Source organism: Triturus cristatus, chromosome 2_2 (assembly GCF_964204655.1).
Source record: "Triturus cristatus chromosome 2_2, aTriCri1.1, whole genome shotgun sequence".
Classification (NCBI taxonomy): Eukaryota; Metazoa; Chordata; class Amphibia; order Caudata; family Salamandridae; genus Triturus; species Triturus cristatus.
In genome coordinates this window covers 198511093-198538901 of record NC_140582.1, presented here as the reverse complement: position 1 = coordinate 198538901, position 27809 = coordinate 198511093, and the positions used below count along the sequence as shown (strand labels likewise).

Sequence of the window (27809 nt, the reverse complement as noted above, 5' to 3'; positions counted from 1 at the left end):
GGGCATAAATTTGGGGTTGGTACGTAGTACGACCCTGTTGGCGTGAACCTGTATGAATGGCTCTTGAACAGTTAGTGCCTGGAGTTCACTAACTCTTCTTAAAGAAGTGATCGCTACTAGGAAAGCTACTTTCCAGGTAAGGAATTGAATCTCGCATGAGTGCAGAGGTTCGAAGGGTGGACCCATCAGGCGTGTGAGGACCAAGTTGAGGTTCCACATCGGAGCCGGTGGGTGGCTTGGAGGAATTACTCGTTTGAGTCCTTCCAGGAATGCTTTGATGGCAGGCACTCTGAATAAAGAGAGGTGCTGCCTGTTCTGGAGATAGGCTGATATTGCGGTCAAATGGACACGTATAGAGGTGTACGCCAGATTGCATCGGTATAGGTGTAAGAGGTAACAAATTATGTTTTGGATGGATGCGTCTAGCGGGTTAATGTCATTATTATTGCAATAAATTACAAACCTTTTCCATTTGGCTGCATAGCAAGCTCTGGTAGTGGGTCTTCTAGCTTCCTTAATGATGTCCATACAGTCAGGTGGCAGGTTTAGGTAGCCAAACTCTAGGACTTCAGGAGCCAGATTGCCAGGTTCAGCTGTTGCGGATCTGGGTGCTGAATCTCTCCATGGTTCTGCATCAAATGCGCGGGTTTGATCCGCAGCCTTTGATGCGGCACCACGGAAAGTTCGAGAAAAGTGGTGTACCATGGCTGGCGTGCCCACGTTGGAGCAACCGGACGAGTGTCGTTGAGTGTTGTCTGAGTTTGCGAGCCATCAACGGTGCTGGGGGAAAAGCGTACGCAAATCTGCCGGACCAGTTCATCCATATCGCATTGCCCTGCGACTGTGGATGTGGGAACCTGGCGGCAAAGCTTTGGCATTTTGCGTTTTCGCTTGTGGCGAATAGGTCTATCTCTGGATGACGGTTGGAGTACTGATGGGTGTAACTCCCACTCGTGCATCTGGTGGCTGTGTCTGCTGAGCAGATCCGCCATCTGGTTGTCCTTGCCGGGGAGGGGTTCCGCCATGAGGAACATGTTCCTCTGAATGGCCCACTTCCACATGCTCTGAGCCAGATGAGACAACTGTGGAGAGTGTGTTCCTCCCTGCTTCTGTATGTAGTACATGGCGGTCATGTTGTCCGTCCGGATCAACACGACTTTGTTGCACAAGTGTACTTTGAATGCTTTCATAGCCAGGAAGATTGCCATCAGTTCTAGAAGGTTGATGTGCATCTTCTTTTGTTGTGTTGTCCATAGTCCCTGCACTGTGTAGTTGAGTACATGAGCTCCCCATCCCTGGAGAGACGCGTCCGCTGTCAGTATTATCTGTGGAACCGGCTCTTGGAACGGTCGGCCCTTGCAAAGGTTTTGTGGATTCCACCAATGCAGAGAGTTGTATGCCCGACCGCTCACCAACACTAGGTCTTTTAGTTGTCCGTGAGCCTGATTCCATTGACGTGCTAAGCACTCCTGAAGCGGGCGCATATGTAGTCTCGCGTGTGGGACTATGAAAATGCAGGATGCCATCATGCCTATCAACTGCATGAACACTCGCGCGGGAAGGGAGTGTTGTGGTTTGAACTTGGAAATCAGCATTTGCATGCTGTTGATTCTCACTAAATTTGGCTGAGCTGTGGCCGCCAGAGTGTCTATGGTCGCACCTAGGTACTGTTGTACGTGTGCGGGTTGGAGATGTGATTTTGGGTAATTTAGTGAGAACCCCAGACTGTGAAGGAGGTGAATGGTGCGGGACATGTGGCTGGCACATTGCTGGGCCGACTTTGCTTGAACAAGCCAGTCGTCCAGGTAAGGGTAGACGTGTATGTGCTGCCTCCGTAGATGTGCAGCCACAGTAGCTAGGCACTTTGTGAAAACTCTGGGTGCTGTTGTCACGCCGAAGGGAAGGACTTTGAACTGGTAGTGCTGCCCTTGAACAGTGAACCTGAGGTATTTTCTGTGTGAGGGGTGAATGGGTATGTGGAAATACGCATCTTTGAGGTCCAGTGTGGCCAGGAAGTCTCCCTGCTTGAGCAGCGGGAGGACTTGCTGTAGGGTGAGCATGTGGAAATGCTCGGAGAGAATGTAGCGGTTGAGGGGTCTCAGGTCTAGTATAGGTCTGAGTGACCCGTCCTTTTTCGGTATTAAAAAGTACAGGGAGTACACCCCCGTACCTTGCTCGTGGACGGGTACGACCTCTATTGCGCCTTTTAGTAGCATACTTAGCACTTCCTGCTGTAAGAGCGTTAAGTGCTCTGCGGACATAGGACGGTGCTTTGGAGGTATTGTGGGTGGAGTTGAGGTTAATTCTAGGCAGTAACCGTGTTTGACAATATCTTTGACCCACCTGTCCGTGGTGATGGAGTCCCACGTGGACAGGAACCTTTGTAGCCTTCCCCCGACAGGTGTTATGTGGTCGGGAGGAAGGGAGAGGGCGTCACTGTTTGTTCTTGGGGGAGGACCTGGTGTTGCCGTAGCCGCGTCCTCTGCCCTTTGTGCTTGAGCCACGATATCCACCCCGGGTGTTTTTATCGTAGGAACTTTGTGCGTTTCCTTTGTTGTAGGTTTGCTGTGACCCCTGTCCTCTACCTGCTCCTCTATTTCCGGGGCGACGAAAGGAGCCGCTCCGAAAGGACTGCGTTTGGAGAGCCCCCATGGACTTCGCAGTGTCTGTGTCCTTTTTTATTTTCTCTAGGGTGGGGTCAACCTCTGGCCCGAATAAGTAGTCGGGGTTGACAGGCTGGTTGAGGATGTTATTTTGTACCTCAGGTTTGAATCCGGGGATTCGTAACCAGGCGTGTCGTCGCAACATGACGCTAGTGTTTATGGCTCTGGCAGCTGTATCTGCGGCATCCAGTGCACACTTAATGGATGCGTTTGTGAGGAGTTGTCCCTCCCTGATGAGGATCTCTGCTCCCTCTTTGAATTGGTCAGGGAGATGTTGGAGTAATGTTTCTAATGTGTCGTAGTGTGCTCGATCGTAGCGAGCGAGGAGCGCCTGAGTATTGGCAATACGCCATATGTTAGCTGCTTGGGCCGCAACCCGTTTGCCGGAGGTCTCTAGCACCTTGGACTCTTTGTCCGGGGGAGGAGCATCCCCTGTAGTTTGCGAGTGCGACCGTTTGCGAGCATTCGCAACTACTATGGAATCCAGAGGTAACTAGCCTCTAATGTAGGTAGGGTCCCCAGGCGCCTACCTGTATTTCTTGTCGATCCTGGGGTTTATTACTCTTGCCCTGGTGGGTTCTTTGAAGATGTCCTTTGCTGGTTTGAGGACACCTTTCAACATAGGTAGAGTTTTTATATTCCTTTCTGAGGATGCGAAAGTATCCACGAGAAAGTCGTCCTCGACGGTGTCAGAGTGGAGTTGCACACCATGATTGGCCGCAGCACGTTCAATGAGGGCGTTGAATGCGGCAGTGTCCTCTGTGGGAGATGTTTTCGCTCCATATAGTTGCGGGTCCTGTGTATCCATAGGTGCACCCGGGTCTACAGGGTCATCCCAAGCTTGGTCAGGGTCCTGTTGGCCTTCAGGGTCCATCTCTCCGGGGTAGGGGACGTGGTCACTTATGTAGTCCTCCAAAACGTCTGTTTCGGAGTGTGTGGGAGAGAAGGACTGTGGAGCTTGGTAAGAGGAATGGAGAGGTTCGTAAAGAACTGGTTCCGAAGCCACTGGCAGCTTTTTCTTAAGCGGGATCCGGTAGGAGTCCAAAGCTGGCTCGGAGGTTATTCTCCTCTTGTGGAGCATCATTCTGCCGGTGTCGGCGTCGATGATGTGTGATGGTGACGTCTCTGCAGGAGAGTGTTCGGCAGGCGTGATCGTGGTGTGGGTGACACGTGTTCTGATTTGGAACAGTTTTGGGGCCGTGGACGGCGGTAGGCCAAAAGTGATGTTGGCCGGTGCCGGAGAGGCTGTTGGAGCTTTGATCGGCTCGGAGCCTGACGTGTCCTGGAGGACTGCCTTGTGTTTGATGCGTTCCAAGGACGCAGCAATTGGCCGCACCTGGAGCGCCATCGGTTCTTTGGCGCCGACCTGTTCTGTAGAGGCGGGCGTGGACTTCTTCGGCACCACTGGGTCATCGAGTCGAGGAGCGGTAGTAGCCGTCGATGATTGTGCCTTTGGTGGTGCTGTCGAAGCGGTGTGAGACGCAGCAGCCAGTTTGACCTTTGTGGCCGGAGCCGATTGTTTCGGTGCCGGGAGCCGAGTAGGTTTGGCGGCATCGAAGGTCTTTTTCCGTGTGTCGGCGCCGACGTCTGCTGCTGCAAGCTCGGCACCGAAGTCTCGCTTGGTGCGGTCGGTGCCGACGGGTTTGGCTGGCGTCGAAGGTGTGGTGGGCTTCGATCCGACCAGCGTCACTTTTGGTTTCGGTTTTTGATGAACCAATACAGCTTTCGGTTTCGGTTTCGAAGAAGGGAAACCAGCCGTTTTGGGTAGTAATGGCTGCCGCTGAATGTCCGAGGCCGGGCCAGAGGGCGGGGCCGAAGAACTGCGGGATAGGTCTTGGGTAAGGCCCGAAGGCGATCCCTCGACCGGAGCCATAGACTGGCGCACTGGGATATCCTCAGTCTGTACGGGTAGGCCTTGCTCGTCACCGGAGCTACTCTCTTCGGCCCCTAAGGCCTCATCGTAGTCTCCTACCTCGGTGTCGGCTTCATCTCTGTGAAAGAGTCGTTCTTCGATGTCTTCCGATTCGGAGTCGTGTTCGGAAGCGGGGCTGGAGGGTAGGTTCTCCACGTCTTCGACATCTTCGTCCTCGGCGCTGAAGATGTTGGTCGGGGCCGGTGCCGCTTGCTGCGCTTCGAGCCTCGCTGCTCGTCGATTCCGGAGAGTCTTCTTGGATCGGAATCGGGCACAGGCCATACATGTGGACTCGTCGTGATCCGGTGAAAGGCATTTGTTGCACACCGGGTGGACGTCGACATGGGGATATTTCGCATTGCATACAGGACACCGCTTGAATGGTGTCCTCGATTCCATCGTCGGTGTCGGGTCGATGGTCGGGTAAGATGCGAAAAAGTTGTTCTTGAAGTTAGTAAACTAACAAAGATACTATTGATACCGATCGGGAACAGTACCGACGCGAACTAAAGGCCTTTCGGCCTGGAAAAAGTTTTTCCTAACTTGAGTCAAGATAAGCACATCCGAACCCAATGGCGGAAAAAAACAAACAATCTGAGGATGGAGAGGATGCCCATTCGCACTGTAGTCCAGGGGAGGAGTCACCTATCCCAGGATACTTCGAAGACTCTTCCAGGACAACAACGTGCAAACATCCGGACCCAACACTAGGCGGCGATCTATGCACAGATATGAATTCAGCAGCCCACATGCCTCGAACCTAGGAGCCTCAAATCTCTATTCAGTGAACCCACTACTGGATCAATATTCACCGGCCAGAGGATACCTATTTTAGCAGTTAAATTAACCCCTAGATACATAGCTATCTCAGTTACCTGAGGGTCTTGAAACGAACAGTGGGAGGAACAAATGATTTGTGTTTTAGTTTTATTTAAAAGATATCCAGATTTCCTCTCAAATTTTTCTGCCATCTTTTCTATTTCCATAATTGCCTCCTGTGGAGCTAAGGTTACTATCGCAATATTGCCTGCGTATGCAAGAATCTTGGTCTCATATCCTTGTAATACAACCAGCTTTATTAATTGATTATTTTAAACTTGAACAATAAATGGATCCAAATAAAATGCAAACAAAATAGGGAGAACAGGGGCAGCATTGATGTGTACCCCTTGCTATCTCAACCCTCCTAGAGGTATGCCCAATAATTTGTATCTGTGCGTGGGGTTTATAATACATAGCTTGAACTGCCCTCAGAAATCCAGGACCAAACCCTCTCTTACTCAGATTAGCCCATAAATATTGCCATGTCACCCGGTCAAAGGCCTTTCCTGCGTCCAGGAGGACCACAGCCACTTCTCTAGCCTCTAGCTCTGTGATGTCCAATATTGAGATAACTCGCCTCATGTGGTCTGTGGTACCCCTACCCGGGACAAAGCCATGTTGCCAAGGTGAAATAGGTGCAACTATAGTCCTCTGCATTCAGGTGGCCATAATTTTAGAGTATAATTTCACATCTGCATTCATGAGCGAAATTGGTCGGTATGAAGAGGGCAGTTCTGGAGGTTTTTCTTTTTTTAGAAAGACCACCACATCCGTAGCTTGCCACGAGGCTGGTGGTTCCCCTCTACACTGTATTCCCATAAATAAATCTTGCACTCTGCCTATAGCCCCCCGTCCATCCCTATCTCCGAAATTATTAGCAACACCCCCCCCCCCCGCCCCCCCCCCCCCCAAAATTAGATTTTAGTTGTGCCTCTACTGGGTTGTCTACTTCAAGCTTTGAATTATACTTCTATACTGCACACGCATAATACTCACACTACTGGACCCACGGCTCAACAAATTTGCCCCATCGTATAGCGAGAGACGCAATGTTACTGTGTATACTTAAACCTCAAGATCAGGAAACTAGACTATAACAGGACTCCAAAACTGGAACACCTGTGTGTGAAAACAGGTCAATAGTGGTTTGAAAAACTCACAATACTACACAATGTTAGACAAAAATCTAGACAGGATGGCTGAGGAGTGGTCAAGGGGTCGAAATAAGCTGCAAGGTGCTCCTCAGGTGCCTCATGGTCACAGAATAAGGCACTGTAAAAGAATAACAACACTCCAAAAGAGTTGAACATATGTTAAAAACAACCAGAAAACTTGGAGGGCAGCCCTTAACTCCATCATGATGCAAGAACGAGCAAGAAAGTGCACTAGAAAATCTATAAATTAAGGCAGTTCACCACATTAATTAGACAAAGTCTAACTAAGGTATACTGGAATACAGAGTTTAAAAATAGGGAAGAAGTTTAACAATTAATGTAGTGAACTGTTTGCGCAATACCAGTTGCAAATCTACAGTGTGGCAGAGTTTGCTTAGAAGGGCAAAATGATATTCAAATTTAAAATACCATGTGGAGCTATAGTGAATTAATGTAGGAAATAAACTAGTTAACAGAGGAGTTGGTGATAGAATGATAAATCACCTAAATGAGGAGTGCAGCTGCTGTATCGAGCTGGCATGCACCTACCTCAGAAACTGAGCTAAGAGTCAAGGGTAGCAGAGCGATTTTCCACTTTATTGGAGACAGATCTACGTTCAAGGCTTTTTTTTTTTTATACCGGGGTGGTTGCCTGTATGGAGAAGAGGACTGGAACTTCCAGACATGGAATTGTACTACATGGCAACACAACTACAAGGTGTGTGTGCACTGGTTACATAAGGGTAACTAGGAAAAATTCTGACTAAGTGAAATGCATGAACGTGTATCCCCAGCAGCCTTTCTAATGATGGAAGGAAACACCCAAGTAACACTTTGCGTTTACATCCCTTCAAACAGTAAAATATATGATTTTAAGAGGTGCGTACGAAAGCTTGGGTGATCTATATCCTAGAAATAGATGTTTACATTTGCTGAAGCGCAAGAATGTTCGAGACTGGGAGTTGGGGTGATTTTAGAAGTATGCAAATATTGTACAAGCTGCCAGAGAGATCTGGCCCTCATTTCCCGAAGGACCCAAAATTATACAAACTATGGCCACAGTACAGGCTATGGCACAAAGTAGAAGATCAGTGTGAAATTCCTACAAAGCACTTAGGCTACAGAAAGGAGGGGCACTAAACAACAGCTAACGTTACACGGTTGAAAACATGAGGAACTTCTCACTAACAAAGTCTGGGACAATGCTGGTCACTTGATAAAAAAATGTTTTGGTAGTGCTTTAAATAAATTGAATGAATGCAGAATAGTCATACAATGGTTAGACTCACAGCCACCTAAAATGAAGAGGTGGTAAAAGCAGGACAGCGGGCAACAGCAGAAGAAAGTTTTATGAAATAAAGAAAATCAGAAATGAAACTTGCAGAAGACTTGGGGAAGTGGAAGGAAAGTTACAAAAGCTCATTGACCCACCCACGTGCTAGACTAAACGCACCAATACCAACACATGAAAAACATTCAAAAGGCAAGTGTATAAGTCAAATAGATACTTTAAATGACCCATTAAGAGCACAAAAAGAGTCCTGAGAATTAAAGAGAAATTATATGAAAAGGTGTGAACTGGAAGGTAACAGCTCACAAAGACTAACGCTTTAGACAACTAAAGATACAGAACTTTGAATACCTTTTGTGCTACATGACTAGCACATGCACTACCAGCTTAATGTGAAAAGTGGGAGCGTGAGGACAGGAATCATTAAGATTGTTCTCTATGTTCTTAATGTGATTTACTGATTGATCATTAAAACATCAAGCAGAACACACTTAATGGATAAATATATTCAAAAAAAGTGAGTTGACTAGAAGCAAAGAAGGTACTTACAACAAAGAAAAGATTTCAAAATCTACCCAACTACTTCATAAATATTAAGTAGCAAAGTTACACATTTTCTAAGCTTGATATTGCCCGATAACATTATGTAGTCATTGCTGGAAGATGCCTACGTGAAAGTCTGTTTACAAAAGGCAGGAAGAGATTTAAGTAGTCATGCAACATATACTTACGCCCAAAAATCCTCAACTGTGTCAAACTTCGATATCAGGCGAAGATTGGCTTGCCAAGTTTTGCTTTTATCATTTTTAAAGAACCAGAGTGCCCATCTAAGGAAAAACAGAAAACATTGAATAAGGCAAAGTGTTACACCACAGGTGATGCTTTATCAACTGTGCAGGTTTTAACAGTTAACGATGGAAAAAGAAAAATATCCACCATGTTGATAAGAAATCTGAAACTTTAAAAAGTCTGGAAGACAACTTTCACCATTTACAAATTCTCACATTTACAAAATTATAACATCCATGTTCCGTTTTGTCTTCCTTCCAGTCAGTCTACATTCCCCCATTCAGACTCCTCATGAGTGTGCTTTTTCTCTACAACCACTGTGTGGTATCTTTAGAAAACTGGCCCTGGTCCTTAAGCTAAGCTGTTCCTTTAATATACACTGTCAGGCCATTTGTTAATGCTCACCTTGCTGATTTCTTTTACAGCTTGTACATCGTCCTTCCAGTTTCTATTTTTATCATCCTTTGATTTTGTACCTCTTTCTGCACACTCTGCATGTCCTTCATTTCTCTTGATACACCCTCTTCTTGCTTCAGTAGCTTTTCAATTTGTTTCATGTCAACACTATACTGCTCACTGCCATCTTTCTCTCATCCAAAATAAGTCAACCGTATTTTCTTAATACTCCCAAGTACTGTTGCCAATGCCTGAGGCACCCCTTTCCTGGCTCTCTGTTGATCATCTGTTTGCAGAGCCATTTTTGTCGGATTCAAAAGTCTTAGCTGATTTTCAAGTCAAATATGTTACTTCCTGCACCATTAGATCTCTTTCTGTTGCTCGTAAATGCTGTCTGAACTCATTACACTGTGGAAATATGGATTTTTCTGATCAGTTATGTCCCCTATCTTGGACCCCAACGGTTCCATGTATAAATCACAAGTACATGTATGTTCCCTCCAGTTCCAGTTATGAAGACGCAAATACATGTGCGTCCACCGTTAACATGTCCTCTTTCAGATCCGCCATGAATGGGCCGGATATTCCATTCCTAAGTACGAAAGGCCACCGGCTTTATATGGTTCACTTATGCCATTTTACAGTCCAGGCAAGTAGGCCCTGATTCTGTCATCAAGCTTTTCTTGCTTTCTGCCTCTGAAGCTCCAGTCTGAGCCTGCATCTGTGACCATGAACTTTGTCTCATTCTCTGCGCGGCTCACGATGCCTGACATCAGCTTGCTGCCTGCCAAAAAACTGTATTTCACCTTCGAAATTATCTGCTCCGCTCCCTGCCCAATGCATTCCTGTCTGGTAGTTTAAGTAAACATTCTTCCAGCTACCGAGCAAAGGCCCGGCTTCTCTGTCTTTATGCAAGTAATTCATAGCCTTATTATTATGGAAGACTTCTGCCCTCGCATCTAGTGTAGACACTTAGACGCTTGTACACGCACTAACAGTCAGTATAGTCAGTATAGAATAAGATTCTACTCTAAGAGACCTCTCTTTTGGATAACATAGTTCTTTAAACATAGGATGTTAGATATGATTTGGGATAAGGTTGACTTGACCCTCCAGACATCTGTCGCCACATGTAGAGCTAAATGTCAAGTCCCCTTCACCCCCTAGTTGCACGTCAATCACACGTCATGCTGCTGCGCGCGCATTTCTGCCAAGTAATTCTGCTAACGTTGCGAAATTCTTTCATGGAACCACCCTATTATGACATCACACTTAATGACGTTCTTTAGTTACACCCAGTTACACCTACTTTTGCTACGTATGTATGTTTTATCTACACTATCAATTGTTACGCCTCCTGCATTTGCTTCAATGTAATGCCTATTGTATAAAAGTAATTACTTATCAATAAAGCATGTACTTCACTTCCTGAACCTCCGTGGTGATGGAACTTGGAGTCACCGATTCGAATCGTCCATTGGAATAAAGCCCATTCCGAACCTCTAATACCACGGATTCTGCCTCTTATTTATTGAGCTATTTTTATTATGTTTCCGTATCAAATTAAGTCCCGGTAATTAAATTATTTACCACAACACCTCTTCTCCTTACTCCAAGACCATTTCTGCTGATGCCCTCGAGTGTCTGTCCGCATCATGTCCAACAAATTTAATTTGGAGTTATGCATCTCTCCTGCCCTCAAAGTGGATCTACTCTGTGACCAAACATTTTTTGGCAACACAAAATCATGGCTTGAAGATTCCACTCGCACAGCCATTGCTTTAACTATACCCAACAATTATCAGATATTACTTTTCAGGACCGAATGAGGCATTGGTTCTGCGGCCAGAGACCTCGAAGGAGTGACACTTACATCTTGACATCTCCTCTTTGAAGCCAGAGTGGGAAGAGGACCATAACTAGGAGCAGGGTGCCGGCGTAAAGATCGCAACATATTCTTCAGTTCAGCAACTTCTCATCCTGGTTTTGAATAGCCTTCAAGTGGATTAGGGACCATTTATCATACAACTTCGAGTCTTGCTTGGAGCCCTGACACCAAAGGCATACCTCATGCAGGTCTGTGAAGCATCTGCAGGTGCAACATAATACGAATACTCATTTTCAGAGGGGGAAATCAATCCCTATCACATTGATTAAGATTTGTTGGAAGACTGACATGGTCTAAGTGGAGTTCCAGATCCACCTTGGAAGGCACCGAAAGTAACTGACATCAGCGCACAGTGGGTGTGCTTGAAAGGTAGCTTGGCTCCATCTCTTCTGAAACCGTATATAGTTAGCAGAGAGCAGCATAACATCACCTATTGCAGTGTGGGAGCAATGGTACAAAATTCATCAGATCCATTTTGACATCTGGGGATATCCTAAAGTGAAGAATCTGCTGTTAGAAGTATCCATCAGAAAACATCTTTCCTATCATGAGGATGTTAACTTTCATGGAAGGTAAGTGGATCCATCTATTCAATGGGCTTCACTAATGACTTACCATTAGCTCACCTCCATGCTATCACTTAAACTCATTTATCAGTCAGCCAAAAAAGTTTATTTCGGGACAATGCCGTATACAGATAAATACAACTCAAACGCATACTAAAAGAGGACACATGACAAACATTTAAACTAACAGTTAATGTTTATCATCATATCCCTTTGTATGGTGCTAAAAAGCCATTTAATATTTCACCTGGAGATAGTGAAAGTCACTTCTGATCAATGCTTGGTCATTCCCTAACTTTCCAAGTAGCAAGTGTGGCACCATGAATAACACTGGACTACTGGTATCAGTTGAGTACCTCCACGGCAAATTCCATCCTCTCATAAAGGCCTGTAATTTAATAGCTACTTAATCCATTTTGCCCAGGGGCTAGTATGCTTTGGTAAATAAGAAAATTGTGCGTTTCAACCTCATCCTGGACAGGAATAGCAACGTTTTGATTGTGCGGTAGTAGTGCCCAGTTGTGTGAAATGAAGTTTAAGGGAAGAATGCTGAACCTACATCTTAAGAATAACATTTTAGCCCTATGTGTTTGACTTCATCAAAGTAATGTTCGTATTTAGGTGCCAGTCTTCCTAATGAGGAAGTCTTATTAAAAGTTCCATTGTATGTTTTTGCAACTATCATATCCTAAAACAACTAAGCACATCTGACCTGGAGTGCCAGGCCTAGGACAGCAGACCCGGAGAGACAAGCTAGTCTTTCTTAAGAGCTCACTGATGTGCCCGAACCCGCAGAGAGCTTTTTTCAGTACCTCCCTATAATTTCTTAACTTCGGTACCCCACCAACTGTCGGACTCAAATTGGATTAGTCTGGCAATAAACAAATTCCTAGCTCCAGGAGCAAAGGCACTGTGGGGGTGCTGGAAGTAATCTCGGCAATCGTTTTAATAAGTCCTTCTCTCAGCTTAAGAAGTCAGACAGGTAAGAGTATCCCCAAAATTCAGTGCCAAAAAGTCTAGTACTCTGAACTTGTACTATTTATCCATTTTTAAACATTTTGTTTTTAGATTTTTCATAAGTGCACACAGTAGCAAAAAAAGCTTAGCATGTAGACGATTGTGAGAGCCATATGTCCATCATACATGGTCAGCAGCAACACACAAAGGACTCTGCAGCATAGTGTAAAGAAATGCATATTTTTATTGATAAAAAGGCACTTGCATTTGAATGTGGTCAAGCCAGAAAACCTGGCATTCAGATACATTTCGCTTGAACCCAAAACAATCTATCCAGGCTCTTCAGATTTTTTTGAATTTCATAGGATATTCCTTTCCTGTATATACCATTCTCTATGCATCCATGCACTAATTCATGTAACAACTCCATTCCCCAAATATCTGCGCAGTGGGGCAACCCTATCATTGTGCTATACCTCTTTATACTACTAATGCCAATATGGCAAACAGCTATCTATTCAGATCCTGATCAATGCATACCACTAGCAGTACAGATGGTACCTCCAAACCCAGTTTAAGTTCCAATATCACTTATACATCAGCAATATTTAGATCCATTAATTTTGGACAAATGGGCAACTCCAGATCAAGTGAATAAAAGCCAGTTTAATCGCAACTGTTCAAAGAGATCGCTGTTAAATTGCCCAAATATCTGAAGCTGGGCACTTGTGAAATAAATCTAGAACATGATCGTCAGATGGGCCAGATAGAATGACAAACTCCGAGCTCTCTCTCCGTGTTTAATGAGAGCCTTCCCAACAAGGAAGGGTACTGAATGAAAGCGACTACTTTTTTGTGACCTTGGGCTCTAGTAACCAGCTCTCTAGTGACTACATCTACATTGCGACAGTATATATTTTTTGTAATATAGGTTTGCAATGCTTACTTGACTTGCAAGTATTTAAATAGCGGAGATTCTGCCTGTGCTGTTTTTATCTTGGAGGTGCGTGAATGTTTTAAATACAAGCATCCAAGATATATCTAACTGTCGAAAGGCGTACACTGTGTTCCATCGTTTAAACCCTACTCCGGCATTCAGGACAGGTAGAGAGAAAGTCATCCAAAGCGATGCTCTAAATGTCCACTTTCTCTTTCAGTTTTACTATTTATCCTCAATGGTACATTTTCCGTTGAGTACGTGTCCAGAAAAAAACAATGTTTTTTGACCAGCATGTGCATCTCTTCTCAAATCCAGCTCTGCTTGAGGCAAAGGACCATTCTTTACCTAATAATAATTGGGCAGTCTAGTATTATCTTTGACATTAGGTTAATATCCCACCATCAAAAGTATTTTGCAATGTTGGTAATGCTATTCTGGGGAAATTCTTTCTATAGTATAGATCATCCCAGATTATCCAGTCTTTTAAACCCAAATCGGGGATCCTGTAAACAGCTATCATTTTGAATCAGTCATAAGACAACTAGTAACCCACTAGGTTTCATTTAGCAACACATGTAAATTTATGAACGTCAATTTGTACAACCGCAAATAAGAAGAAGTTACTTACCTGTAATCCTAGTTCTCGTCCAGGAGTATCCTCATCAAAGTCATAAACACTGAATATTCCCGCCCATCTGCAGGGACCCCGGAGAGAGTGGGTGTGAGTGTGTGTGTGTGTGTGTGTGTATGTGTGAGAGAGAATATATACACATTCACACATATACATATATACAATACCTACTGGCAGTCGCCAGTAGGTAGTTGTAGTTAGGACATTTTCCATAGGAAATCTGCAACATTCTATTTGGAATAACTTTGGCGCCCGTTGACGAATCTTCGCGAAATGTTCAAAACCTTTGGCCAGCTCCGGTCCACTCCTATCCTGAAAGTCTCGGGGTGATTCGTGTAGCGGGGGCTGAGAAAAAAGGGGGGTCCTAAAACATTTTTTCCCCATGCAATTTCCCATAGGACCTTTAGCCACAGCTACAGCCCGAACTGCTGAACGGAATAACACCAAATTTGGCAGAGGTAGACCTTGGCTCAGAGTCGTGCCTTTTGCTTAAATGGTGTAAATCCATTCAGTAGTTCCTGAGAAAATCAAAATCACATATATATCTGGGCGGAGCCTAACCACACATCTTGTCGAGAGATCTGATTGGCTGTCAGTACTTCATCCAAAAAGAGTTGGCAGCCATCTTGGGACTAATCTACATGAAGAACCTCATTAAAAAGCATTGCAGTTAATAGAAGGTTTTAAGACTTTAGTTACATTATAAATCATTTGTTGATGGTACCATACTCATTTTAGGAATTGTGGTGTCTTCTATGGTGATTTTACCATGTTTGAAAGAAAGGTAAATGCTACTTACCAGTATGCATCTGTTCTTGGCATGTAGAGCTGCTGCAGTCACATTATTGCATTAGATCGCCGCCTAGTGTTGGGTCCGGATGTTGCACGTTGTTGTCTTGGAAGAGTCTTCGAGATCTCACGAGATAGTTGACTCCTCCCCTGGACTACAGTGCGCATGGACAGCTCCTCCATCGTCAGATTGTTTTTTCGCCATTGTGGCAAAGATGGAGGATAGTAATAGAAAAGAAAGGTGTCCATGTAAATGTATCTAAGTAAGATAGTACTGCAACTGTGCCCGGCACCAGGGAGGAGGGTGGGCATGTGACTGCAGCAGCTCTACATGCCAAGAACAGATGCATACTGGTAATTAGCATTTACCGTTCGAGGCATATGAGCTGCTGCAGTCCTGTTGCAATAGTATGCAATAGTATGGTATGTTCCTCTGATATTGGTCTGTGTTTGGGTGTTATGTTGGGTGGGGTAGATGTAAGTTCCAGACAGTAGCCAGAATGGATAATTTGCTTCACCCACCTGTCTGTTGTGATGGATTCCCAGACAGCTAGGAACTGTGATAATCTGACTCCGACTGGTGTTAAGTGGTCTGGAGGCAGGTGTAAGAGGTCACCGTTTGGGAGTGATGGAGGTACGGTTGTTATTCTTACCTCTACCTCTGCCTTTAGTATTGTTTCCTCTATATCCTCCTCTGCCTTTGTGAAATGTGTTTTGAGAGGTAGTTTGGAAAGGTTGAGAGGTTTGTGTATTATTCCCTCTCCCTGTACCTCTATAGGAGGATCTACGAAAGGAACGTTTGGATTGATAAGACTGCAGTGCACCCATAGATTTAGCGGTGTCAGTGTCCTTTTTCATTTTGTCTAGTAGGACATCTGTTTCAGGCCCGAACAGGAAATCTTGGTTAAGGGGTTGATTGAGAATAGTGGTTTGCACCTCAGGTTTGAAACCTGATGTGCGAAGCCATGCGTGTCTTCTTAACATTACGCTTGTATTGACTGTTCTAGAGGCTGTGTCAGCTGCATCTAGAGCACACTTTAGAGGCATTAGTGATGAACTTTCCTTCTTGGATAAGATCATTTGCCTGTTGTTTATATGGGTCAGGGAGATGTTGTAGCAGCTCCTCTAGTTTGTCATAGTGTGCCCTGTCATATCTAGCTAACAATGCTTGTGTGTTAGCTATTCTCCAGGTGTTGGCTGCTTGTGAAGCCACCCTTTTCCCTGATGCCTCCAGTAGTTTGGACTCTTTCTGGTGGTGCAGCATCGCCAGTGGTTTGTGAGTTCGCCCTTTTTCGTGCATTGGCGACTACTAAAGAGTCCAGCTGTAGTTGACCCTTGATGTATGTAGGGTCGGAGGGTGCTGCTCTATATTTCTTTTCCAGTCTAGGGTTGAGTATTCTAGCCCTAATGGGGTCTTTGAATATTTCTGGTGCATGTTTTAAAACCCCTTTGAGCATGGGTAAAGTGCAGACACTTCTTTCTGTGGTTGGAAAGGTGTCCAGCAAGAAATCCTCTTCCAGAGGGTTAGCATGCATAGCTACCCCGTGGAAACTAGCAGCCCTGTCTACTAACTGATGGAATGCAATGGTGTAGTCAGGAGGGGATGGTTTTGAAGGGTATGGTGTGGGGTCTAGAAGAGGTGTGTTATTGTCTGGTGAATATGTGTCTCCCCATGTGTCCAGGTTGGGATTTGTGTCATCAGGATCTTCATAAGGGTCTTGTGGATCATTATCTATGTCCTCATCTGGGTCCCCAACAGGCTGTGGAGGCATGGGGGGTGTGTATGGCACATAAGGCAGAATAGGAGAGAGAGGAGGAGGGGTAACAGGCCTAATAGGAGAAGTAGCAATGTCCTTCCTTTTTAGAGGAATAGGAGTGGGTAAGGCAGGATGAATTTTCCTCTTGTGGAGCACCACATGACCTGTGTTAGGGTCTATGATGATTCTTTTCTGTTTTGGATCGACAGGATCAGGAAAAAACAGCTCCTCCTCTGTATTTGGTGGTTTCGGCACCGAAGATTTTTGGTGTTTTTTACTGGGAGTCGAAGGATTTGTAGGCTTTGGCTTCGACTTGTTTGGCTCGGGAACCTTGTTTTTGTTTGGTTCGGGAGCTTTCTTGACTTAGACGTCCTTTTTCGGATCGACCGTTTTCTTGGGTTCGATCTGTTTTTTAGGCTCGGTGACCTTTTTGGAGTCGTTAGTCTTTTTCGGGTCGGTATTTTTCTTGGGATCGACCATTTTCGACTCGAGATGCTTCGGCTCGACGTTTTTGGGAACGGTTGAGTCTTTCGGCACCGGAGCCGGAGTTGGTGCCGTATGTGTTTTTCTCGGCGCCGAAGGCATTTTGGGTGTAGGGAGATACGGTTTGCTCGGTCCCGAGCTACCGGATGACTTTTCTATTATCTTCGGAGCCGGGCCCGAGGGTGGGGCTTCCGATGGATGTTTTCGATCGTGACGAAGGCCTTGTGGCGATGTCTTGACCGGAGCCTTATGTGGGGTGATTGGGACAGGGGCATCGGTACTCACGTGCTGCCCCGCTGGGATTGGGTCATCTGAGTCCGATTCTTCGACTGACGAGCTGTAGATCGTCCGAGTCCTCGGCATCCAAGGGGTCGTCAAAGATACCGTCCGGTGCTGCTGCTTGTCGATGCATCGCTTGTCGATGGGCCCTTCGGTTCCTGATTGTCTTTTTGGAACGGAAGAGTGCGCAGGCTGAGCAGTCTTCTTCTTTATGCTCCGAAGATAGGCATCTGTTGCACACCGGGTGATGATCCGTGTGTGGGTATTTAGCACCACACTGGGGGCATTTTTTGAAGGGGGTCCTTTCCATGGGCCCGAGTGGCGTCGATAGGCCTGGAGGCCTGCGTCGATGGAAATATGAGAAATAAAGTCTTGTAAAGTTGTAGGGTATCGACTGGAGAGCAATCCCGTCGAGATACTTTGATTTGCTGTGAAGAAAGTTGAAAACTTCGGAGTCGAAGTTGGCGTCGCAGAAGTACATCCGAACCCGATGGCGGAAAAAAAACAATCTGACGATGGAGGAGCTGTCCATGTGCACTGTAGTCCAGGGGAGGAGTCAACTATCTCGTGAGATCTCGAAGACTCTTCCAAGACAACAACGGGCAACATCCGGACCCAACACTAGGCGGCAATCTAATGCAATAATGTGACTGCAGCAGCTCATATGCCTCGAACACTATTTTCTCATGCTTTTCCCCACAGAGGTTTGGATGGTGATCTATAAGCTAAACCGAGAGCATATTTTCTGTAAATTCACATTATCTTTCTCAGTCATGTGAGAATGAAGTCTGACATTCTCAGTAAAACATGTACATCCAACAAGGGCAGAGACTGTCAGTTGATTCCTTTGTGTGCTACGTGTTCTACTGCAGCTTCACAGAGTGTTCCAAAGAACAACTAGAGCGCTAACAGTCTTACTTATGACAAAAGAATGGCACACCTGAAGCCATCTTGATTGGAAAAAAGTGGTAACACTTAAAACATTTAATTTGCAAAGGAACACAATGAGGGGGTGCATTTTGCCATAAAAATTATGATTGGTGCTGAAGAAAGAAAAATTAGGGCTCATTTTGAGTGACTTCTCAAATCCTCTTCTATTTCATAAAAAAATTCTGACATGCAGACTGAAACATGCACTTTCAATACCAGCAGCAGACTTCCCTGGTGAGCGGAAGCTTTACTACAGTGATCTAATGAGCAACTAGAGTGCTAACATTCAGGATTTATGGCAAATGTGTGACACATCTGAATGCCTTCTTGATGGAACCAAAGTAAAAAACTGAAAGTATTTCCTACTGAGGAGACTGCAGGAAATGAGGAAATTAGGAAACTTCATAACAAATAAATCTCCCAAGATGGCAACCAGAGACAAAAGAGCCCAAATGCAGCACAAATATCACCCAGATGTAGCCCACATGTAGCCCAATGACAGAAGTGTGCAAAACACTTATTTTTGTGTTTTTGCAGTTTTATATAGTGCAGACTTTCAGGTATTGGAGTGCTTTACATGAGCATTGGTTACATCACACAAGATCAAATTCATTTTGGTTGTAGACATGGGGAGATTAAGTGATTTGACCAGAATCACAGAATGTTGAGCTGAAGCAGAAACTCCAACCTGGTTCCCCAGTTGCAAAGTCAGCAGCTCTGGAAGTAACACCACATCCTCTCCCCTAAGTGCAACATTTAATCAAGTGGTGTAAGATAACAAATAATTTAAAAGTGCTTTGTCGCTATATGAAAATTCAGAAAATATGTCCTCATTTTAGTTTTTTAGAGCACCAACCATATTTTTGATGCAAATAAGACCCTTTCATATATGTAATTTCTAAAGGAAATGCTCTAGGCATTACAGTTTTGATTACATCAAGATGACGTCAGGCGTTCCACACTTTTGTAATCAATATAGAATATTAGCAATCTAGTTGTTGACTAGGATACTGTTGAGAGGCAGAGGCCAGGGGCACGGACTCTGAAAATTGAAGGCAGGTAGGAGGGTGTAGAGGCAACAATTTGACCACACTGGGCAGGCAGGAAGGGCAGTGGCAGCACAACAGACTATGGAGGGCAGTGGAAAGGGGGGCAGGGGCAACAAACCAACAATACAGGACTGGCAAGAGAGGCTGTGGCAATATAATAGACCATTGTGGGCAGAAGGAAGAGGCAGTGGTAGTACAACCATACATGCCGACAGACCCGATTAAGCCAGGAAACGTCCAATGTTTTTAAGCTCAAATGGGCTTTATTTGATCTGTCTACAATCTCCTCTTTTTCAAAGTAACTCAAATTGGAAAATCAATACCCCAGTTTTTTTTCTCAAAATCTCCCTCTTACCAAGTTCAAAATGTTCGCAAGTATGGTATATTGGATCATGGAAGGCAGGAGGAATTGGGGTAGGGACATGGACTCAGATAACAGAGGACAGGAGGGACATGGAGAGGTGCACCAAACTGACCCTACAGGGCAGGCATCAGGGTTTGCAGCAGCACAATACACCACACAGGGCATGCGGGACGGGAGTGCAGCACAACAACCCATAGAAAGCAATGGGGAGGGGACAGGACCCTGCACATGGACAACAGAGAACAGAGGGGAAAGAGACAATGGTAGCTAGCTGACCATAATGGACAGACAGGAGAAAGAAAGCTGCAGCATAACAGACCATGAAGGGTAGGAGGGACAGATCAGGGGCATTAAAAACAGACTAGCCAGGAGGGAGGGAATAGGGGTCTGCACATGGAAACAGAGGGCTGGGGGCAAGGGGGCAGGGCAGGAGCAGCAAGATGACCATGGAGGTCAGGCAGGATCGGCACTGGAAACAAGACACACCATGGAGAGCAACAGTGAGACTATGATGGCATACACACAGACCATGGAAGGAAGGTGGGAGGGGGTCAGGGGCAGATAGCTGACCACACAGGGAAGGTGGGAGGGGCCGTGGCAGCACAGAAGACCATGCATAGCAAGCGAGAGGGTTAGTGGCAGCACAATGGCTATGATGGGCAAGAAGGAGGGTGCAGGGGCATGCACAAAGGACCATGGAGGATAGAAGGGAGGGTCAGGACCTGGGCACAGACGAGAGAGTTCAGAGGAAGGGGCCCCACAACAGACCGCACGGGGCAGGCAGGAGGAGCAGTTAAAGCACAACAGACCAGGAAGGGCAGAAGGGTGTGGCAGTAAAATGGACCATGGAGGACAGGAGGAAGGGGATAGGGGCATGGCATGTGGACAGGCAGGGTGGAGGTGGCAGGGATAGGTTACAGTCATCTGACAATGCTAGGCAGGTGGGAGGGGAGTGGCAGCTCAACAGAACACTCAGAGTAGATAGGAGTGGCAGGTCCATGGAACATGGTGGGCAAAAAGGATGGAGCAGGGGCATGCACAAAGACTTCCGGGGGCAGGGGGGGAGGAGAATAGGGGCAGCAAGCTAAGCACAGAGGCTAAGCAGGAGGTCAATGATGGAGCATAGAATTGGGTAATGGAGGGCAGGAGGAGTGGATTGGTACATCATGCTAAATGGAGGGCAGTGGCAGCACATCAGACCATGCATGGCAGGAGGGAGTAGCCTAGTCCATGGATTCAGAAAACAGAGGATAGGGAGGTGGTGGATGGGGCAGCAAGCTAACTGTTCAGAGAAGGTGGGTATTAGGAACTTTATTGTTAGTAAAATATGTGTGTGCGCGAACTACTTAAAATATGAACAAGTATGCAGCATAATCTCACTTTTATTCAGAGAGAAGAGGACGTATGTGACTGTGACTTCGGGCTCACTTGGCAGAAACACCCCCTGACCCTCCACCCCCCTCGCAAAATGTAATGCCCGTGAGAAGGGTAGGTGAACGCAGTGTTATATAGAACATAGTCCTGAGAGCACGATTGAAAATAAAAACTAGATATAGTGTATGGTATAAACTATGCACCAAAAAGCGTGATACAAGATGAACCGGGGCGTGAAATATAATATGCAATACATTGTGCGCAATGACAGATTCATTGGAGAGCGCGACATAGCACAGGCACTAGCGCGTGCTATGCGATATGCGCCTTGGAGTGTAATATGCACAGAGCAGTGTTGTGTAACCTAACTAGTCTCTAAAGTTGTAATATAAAATATGTGCTGGGGAGTGTAACGTTGCATATGCACTGTGACAAAGATATGGATCCCAGATTGTAATATGTATGGCATAGCACTGTGCGTTATAACATAGGCATTGAGGAAGGCACGTTAGCTGGGGCAATATAACCCGTGCGAAGACAAGTGTGGCATGACATATTCACGGGGTGGTGTTACAGTGCACATGGGCTAGAGAGTGTCATAGCATATGCACTAGCTAGTGGAATACAACACAGAGGTGTGTGGCACTCAGCAGGCAATGGTGGGTGTAACACAGCATTGGGCTCTGCCAGGAGTGCGCTATGACTCTCAAGTGATGTTCGTCCCCTTTCCAGAGAGTAAAATAAAAATTATTACACATCCGGCAGTGGATGTGTGTTTTATTAACCGTGAGGGGGGTTTCTTGCATAGTTTGTCGAATTTTTGTTGAATCCCCTTTGAATGGCTTGGTGTGCATGTGTATTAAATGTGCCCGTCAATAGCTACCCATGTTTGTATAAATAAACGACAAGGGTGTCTACCGGGATTAGGCACGGTAGGGCATCAGACATGTCAGAGCTTCACTAGTGGTGTAAATACATTCCACGTGGATTCATTGTATGCATAGTCGCCTTTTAATGAATATCACGCAAATCGTCATGGTGATAGGTACGTACGGTTTGTCCAGCATGTCCTAGGTGTGTCTATAAATATATATTTTTTTAAAATAATAAAAAACAGTGGCCGGCCCTGGGGATTGGGTCAAAAAAATATAATTAGGAGACAGGCCCTGGGGGATGGGGTCATCAGGGCCAATAAATTAGAAGAAGAAGGGAACCCACACAGCCCCCCTTCTTAAAAAATTTAAATAAATAAAAGACTGGCATCGTGCCGGAGGCCACGCCCCCTCCTTGCAGCACTCTGCAAACGCGCCCCCTGGCGAGTTGTAAGTTGGGGAATTAATTCCTCTTCAATACCGAGGGTCCTGAGGGCCAACTAGCCCAACAGGCATCTCCAGTATGCGCCAGGGAGCTGCGCTGCAGACAGGTGTTCTGAGGCCAAGCCCCTTTTTACACCTTTCTGCAACGCAGCTCTGTGGCGCTTACTGGAGGTACCTCGTGGTCTAGTTTGACCCTAGGGACCCAGGATTCAAGGGGACTTAATCTCTCAACTTAGAACAGCCACAGAGCGCGTTTACACAGTGTCATCAGTGATGTCATTTGAGATGTCATCAGTGATGTCATGAGTGATGTCACTGACCATGTCATGAGTGATGTAATATGTGACATCAGCAGTGCATTGCGGGCGCGCGAGTTATAGTTAGCTGAACTAACTATAACGGGGGAATTTCAATGGTTTTGTACAAGTGAAAAGTCCAGCTAACTATAACACCCCTGAAACCTATGGTTTTTTCAGTGAATATATATATATATATATATATATATATATATATATATATATATATATATATATATATATACACACACACACACACACACACACATACATACACATACATATATTACACACATATACATCTCCATATCCATCCCACACTGTGGGGACCAGTTTGGTCCTCATAGCGTGGGTTAACCTTGACAGAACCAGACAAATACTATCTTTGTGAGGACTGGTGCGTTATGAGGACTGGTATCCGTAGTGTGTTTAGGTACTTTTGAGCGAGTGTATCAAAAAACTGTAAGTGCAGTTTGACTGGCTTCAGCCCGCTTTATAACCTTCCCTATCAAGGCGCACGTGGAGTTAGAATAGTAATTACACACTTCATTACGGTCAGTGGCCGGTCCTCAGTGATGTATAAAATTACTGTGTGTTTGTATGTAAGTATGTATGTATATATATATATATATATACACACATGTATGTGTGTAAAAACTGCATATAGTTAGAGCACAGCATTCTTAAAGCACAAATGATATTCACTCAAAGACAGAAATGGACAGAGTTAGGGCAATTAGCCCTACATGAATACAGACAATATATATCTCATCAACACAATCAGTATGGTCCCAATATGAGGCACTTAGCCATCCACAGGGCCAGACAGTAAAACACAGAACTCTCTCCCATGAAGTGACACTCATACATACTAGTAAACATCATCCAAGCATATGTGGCAAACTGTACCAGACACAGCAAATACCATGATAGAGAGCAAAAAACACATTGCTAGTAAATATAAATACTAAGTTCAGAAGCTTGCAACCAACATGAAACCCTGTGCCTGTTGTGAAATATGTGCATTCATAATATTTAATAAACAGATCCTGTGCACACGTAACAGTTCGGGTAATATATTCACAGAAGGAATAACAAAGTTCAAGAAATTGAAGTGATCTGGGTCAATGTGACCAGGACACTGACTGTGGGTGATGAAGTGAGTTGAATAATCAACTCACTTCATCACCCACAGCAAGTGTCCTGGTCACATTGACCCACGGAAGACCACTTTACCCGCGATACCTACGTTTCCTTGTTTCTCCGGATGACTTGGTTCATCCTGCCCTGAAGAGTCACAGTTATTCGACTGTTGACGAAACACGTGTCGGCTGGCGTCCTTTGTACTGATGAAATTCATCCTTTGAATTAAAGCAGATCACTTCAATTTCTTGAACTTTGTTATTCCTTCTGTGAATATATTACCCCAACTGTTACGTGTGCACAGGATCTGTTTATTATTGTCCTGGCATGGGCTCTTGCCCACACCTTACACAGGGGTTTTGGGTGTTCCCCTGACCTGTTTGCACCGTTAAGCATTTGTTCTTTGATTGTCTTACTTTCTATCCGTTTACCTGCTTGAGCGGCATTTATCCTGTTTTCAAAAAACCCTCCCTGGTCTATATTCATAATATTTGTTAGCACCAATCAACACTGTCTGTTTGCTTTGTAACACGAGAAAACGTATAGTTTACCGGTCGGTGTAGTTTTGCAGCTTGAAGACTTTCTGGATTCACTATGCTGTGCATTATTGCGCCATCTAGTGGTTGGGTCCGGAATTGTAGTATTTTTTTTTTTCCGTGGCCCAGGTGGGTGTCGACATACCACCATTTGGTGTCCTTCGTGACGTCGACGCGCTTCCTCCGGAAGCTCCCACCTTTGATCGCCATCTTCTGATTCTTTTTTTCTCTCTGTTTTCCTATTTGATCCTTGCAAAGTCTTTTCACCTTCTACCCCCCCTTTAACCTCCTGTCTCATCTTTCTGGCGGAGGAGGGTATGTTCGCTAGTGAATCCAGAAAGTCTTCAAGCTGCAAAACTACACCGACAGGTAAGAAACTATACGTTTTGCATTGTGAATCTTTCTGGATTCACTATGCTGTGCATCGACTTTGTAGCGGTTTCTCCTCATAGTGGAGGTTGGGTGGAAGATGAGCACTGGTTACTGAAAATGTATTGTAAGACCACCTGTCCCACTTGCGCTTCTTTGTTCATTTGGATATCCACACAGCAGTGCTTAGTGAACGTATGCACTGAAGACCATGTTGCCGCTTGGCAAATGTCTTGGATAGGTGTGTTTGCTAGAAACGCAATTGTTGCTCCTTTCTTCCTTGTTGAGTGAGCAAGAACTGCTCCTTGCAATGGCTGAGCTGCCTGCTTGTGGCAGAGCAGAATGGTTTGCGCAATCCATCGTGCAATGGTATTTTTGGTAACCAGTCGTCCCAAAACACTGCTGGCGAAGGATACAAAAAATTGCTTTGTTTTTCTGCATTCTTTTGTCCTTTCCATAAAGTGCATCACTGCCCTCCTGGCGTCCAGTGTGTGTAAGGCTCTTTCTGTGCTCGTGGACTGTTTTTGGAAAAAACTTGGTATTTGAACGGTCTGGTTGATGTGGAACTTAGACACCACCTTTGGCATGAAATGCAGGTCCGTTCTCATGACAATCCTATCACTGTGTATTTGCAGGTAGGGTTCTTGGAGCGTTAACGCTTGCAATTCACTTACTCTTTGTAGTGATGTGATAGCCACTAGGAAGGCTGTCTTTAGTGTGAGCATATGCAATGTAGCTTTGTGAATAGGCTCAAATGGTGCTTTCATTAGCTGTGTGAGCACTACATTGAGGTTCCGTGCTGGCATTCTACCTGGAGGAGCGTTCCTTCTTGCACCCTCTAGGAATCTTTTTACCACCTGTGATGTGAAGAAACTTTTTACTGATTCTCCTCTTGTGTAAGCCACAATTGCCAGTAAGTGGACCCTTCGGGACGTGTAGCCCAGCTTGTTTTGCTGTAGATGCGTTAAGTATCTTAGTACTGTTGATTCCTTAGTAATCTTTGTTTGCAGATTTTCCCTAATGCACCATTAGGTTAATCTTTTCCACTTTGCTACGTAGCACTTCCTTGTGGTCGGTCTTCTTGCCTCTCTGAGTACCGCCATCGTACTTGCCAGTAATTTGAGGTGTGCGAACTCTAGGTCCTCAGGAGCCATGCAGCTAGGCTGAGGTTTTCTGGTTCTGGGTGTAGTACTCTTCCGTTTTGCATTGTTAGCAGGTCCTTCCTGGAGGGGAACCTGTGTGCAGGCGTTTGTGACATCTCCATGATGTGTGAGAACCATGTTTGCCTGGCCCATTGGGGTGCTATCACGATGAGCGTCATGCTGCTGATCCTGCACTTGTTCAGCACTCTGTGTAGTAGTGGTATTGGTGGAAACGCGTATGCAAATGTCCCTGACCAGCTTATCCATAGCGCATTCTCCAGGGACTGTTTGGACAGTACTCTGGATGCTAAGTTTTGGCATTTTGGTGTGTTGCAAAGAGGTCTATTTGTGGAGTCCCCCATTTGTGGAATACCTTCTGGATTTCCTGTTGGTTGATCTCCCATTCGTGGGATGCTGACGTCTGTCTGCTGAGCCAGTCTGCCTCTACATTGTCCTTCCCTGGTAGATGTATTGCTAATAGGTCTATCTTTCTGGGGTTGCCCATCTCCATATTTTCTGCGCTAGCTGTGAGAGTGTCTCTAAATGTGTCCCTCCTTGCTTGTTGATGTAGAACATGGTAGTTGTATTGTCTGTTTATATCAGTACTCTGTTCCCGTACAGCAGTTTCTGAAAGGCCTTTAAGGCTAGGAACACTGTCTTGAGTTCTCGGTAGTTGATGTGCTTTACTGCATCCTGACGTCCCCACAACCCCCTTACTTTTAGGTTGTTTGTGCGCCCTCCCCACCCTTTCTGGGAGGCGTCTGTTGTAATGGTTACAGTTGGAGTTGGTTGTGTAAATGATCTCCCCTGTGCTAAGTTCTTCTGGTTCCACCACCCTTAATTCTTGCTGTACTGTTTGTGTGACAACCACTAGATCCTCCCAACTCCCTGTCGCTTGTGACCATTGCTGCTGGATCCATTCTTGGAATGGCCTCATGTGTAGGCAAATATTTGGTACCAAATGTATGCATGATGCCATCATCCCCATCAGTTTTCTCACAGTCCTCACTGTCGGAGCTTGCCCCTTGCGGTAAAGACACGTATCCTTGCATATAGCCAGAGTCCTCTTTGCACATGGAATCACCATGCATTGTATGGTGTTGATTTCTGCCCCTAAGAACCGCTTCAGTTGTTCTGGTTCTATTGAAGTCTTCTCCCAATGGATTGAAAACCCCAGTTGTGCCAGCGTCTGTATCACTATCTCCATGTGCTTCCTGCACCTGTGGTATGAGCTTGCTTTTACCAGCCAGTCGTCGAGGTATGGGTATACATGTATCCCCTTCCTCCTTAAGTGTGCTGCTACTGCTGCCAGACATTTTGTGAAGACTCTCTGTGCTGATTTTAGTCCGAAAGCTAGCACTGTGAACTGGTAATGATTTGTGCCTATTGCAAACCTGAGGAGGCGTTTGTGTTTGCTGTTGATGGGGATGTGCTAGTAGGCGTCCTTTAAGTCTAAATTCGCCATGTAGTCTCCTCTTTGTAGTTGAGGTATGACCTCTTGGAGGGAGGTCATCTTGAGCTTTTGAGTTTTTATGAACCTGTTTAGGAATCTGAGGTCTAAAATTGGATGTAATGTTCCATCTACCTTTGGTATGAGGAAGTAGGTTGAGTATACCCCTTTGTTCCTTTGTTTTTGTGGCCCAATTTCTATGGCTCCTTTCTTTAGCAATTCTCTTGCTTCCTCGCTCAAGTGTGTCAGCTCTTTTGTTGTGCGCACTCTGACCTTTGGCCTTCTGTTTTGCGGGGGCCTTTCCAGGTCTATACAGTACCCATATTGTATGAGTTTTAATATCCATTTGTCTGATGTTATTTTCCTCCACTCGTGGAGGAAGTGTCTTAATCTGCCTCTTACCGGTGATGTGTGCTGGAGGAGTCTTTGAATTTTTTGATTTATGCTGGTTTTTGTCCTGTCTCTTTTTGCACTTCCTGAGGTCTCATCCAGGAGTGCGTTTTTTCTGCTGGTGAGTCACTTT

At 45.4% G+C, this 27809-nt stretch overlaps 1 protein-coding gene across 3 annotated transcripts in view; it reads right to left on the bottom strand.

Moving 5' to 3' along the window:
- The window catches only part of EIF4E (eukaryotic translation initiation factor 4E), a 343174-nt gene that overhangs the window by 182990 nt on the left and 132375 nt on the right, over window positions 1-27809 (bottom strand). For all 3 annotated transcript variants that reach the window (XM_085641164.1, XM_085641165.1, XM_085641166.1), the window contains exon 3: window positions 8574-8669. In XM_085641164.1, the coding sequence (XP_085497290.1) occupies window positions 8574-8669 (96 nt within the window). The remainder of the gene's footprint in view (window positions 1-8573; window positions 8670-27809) is intronic.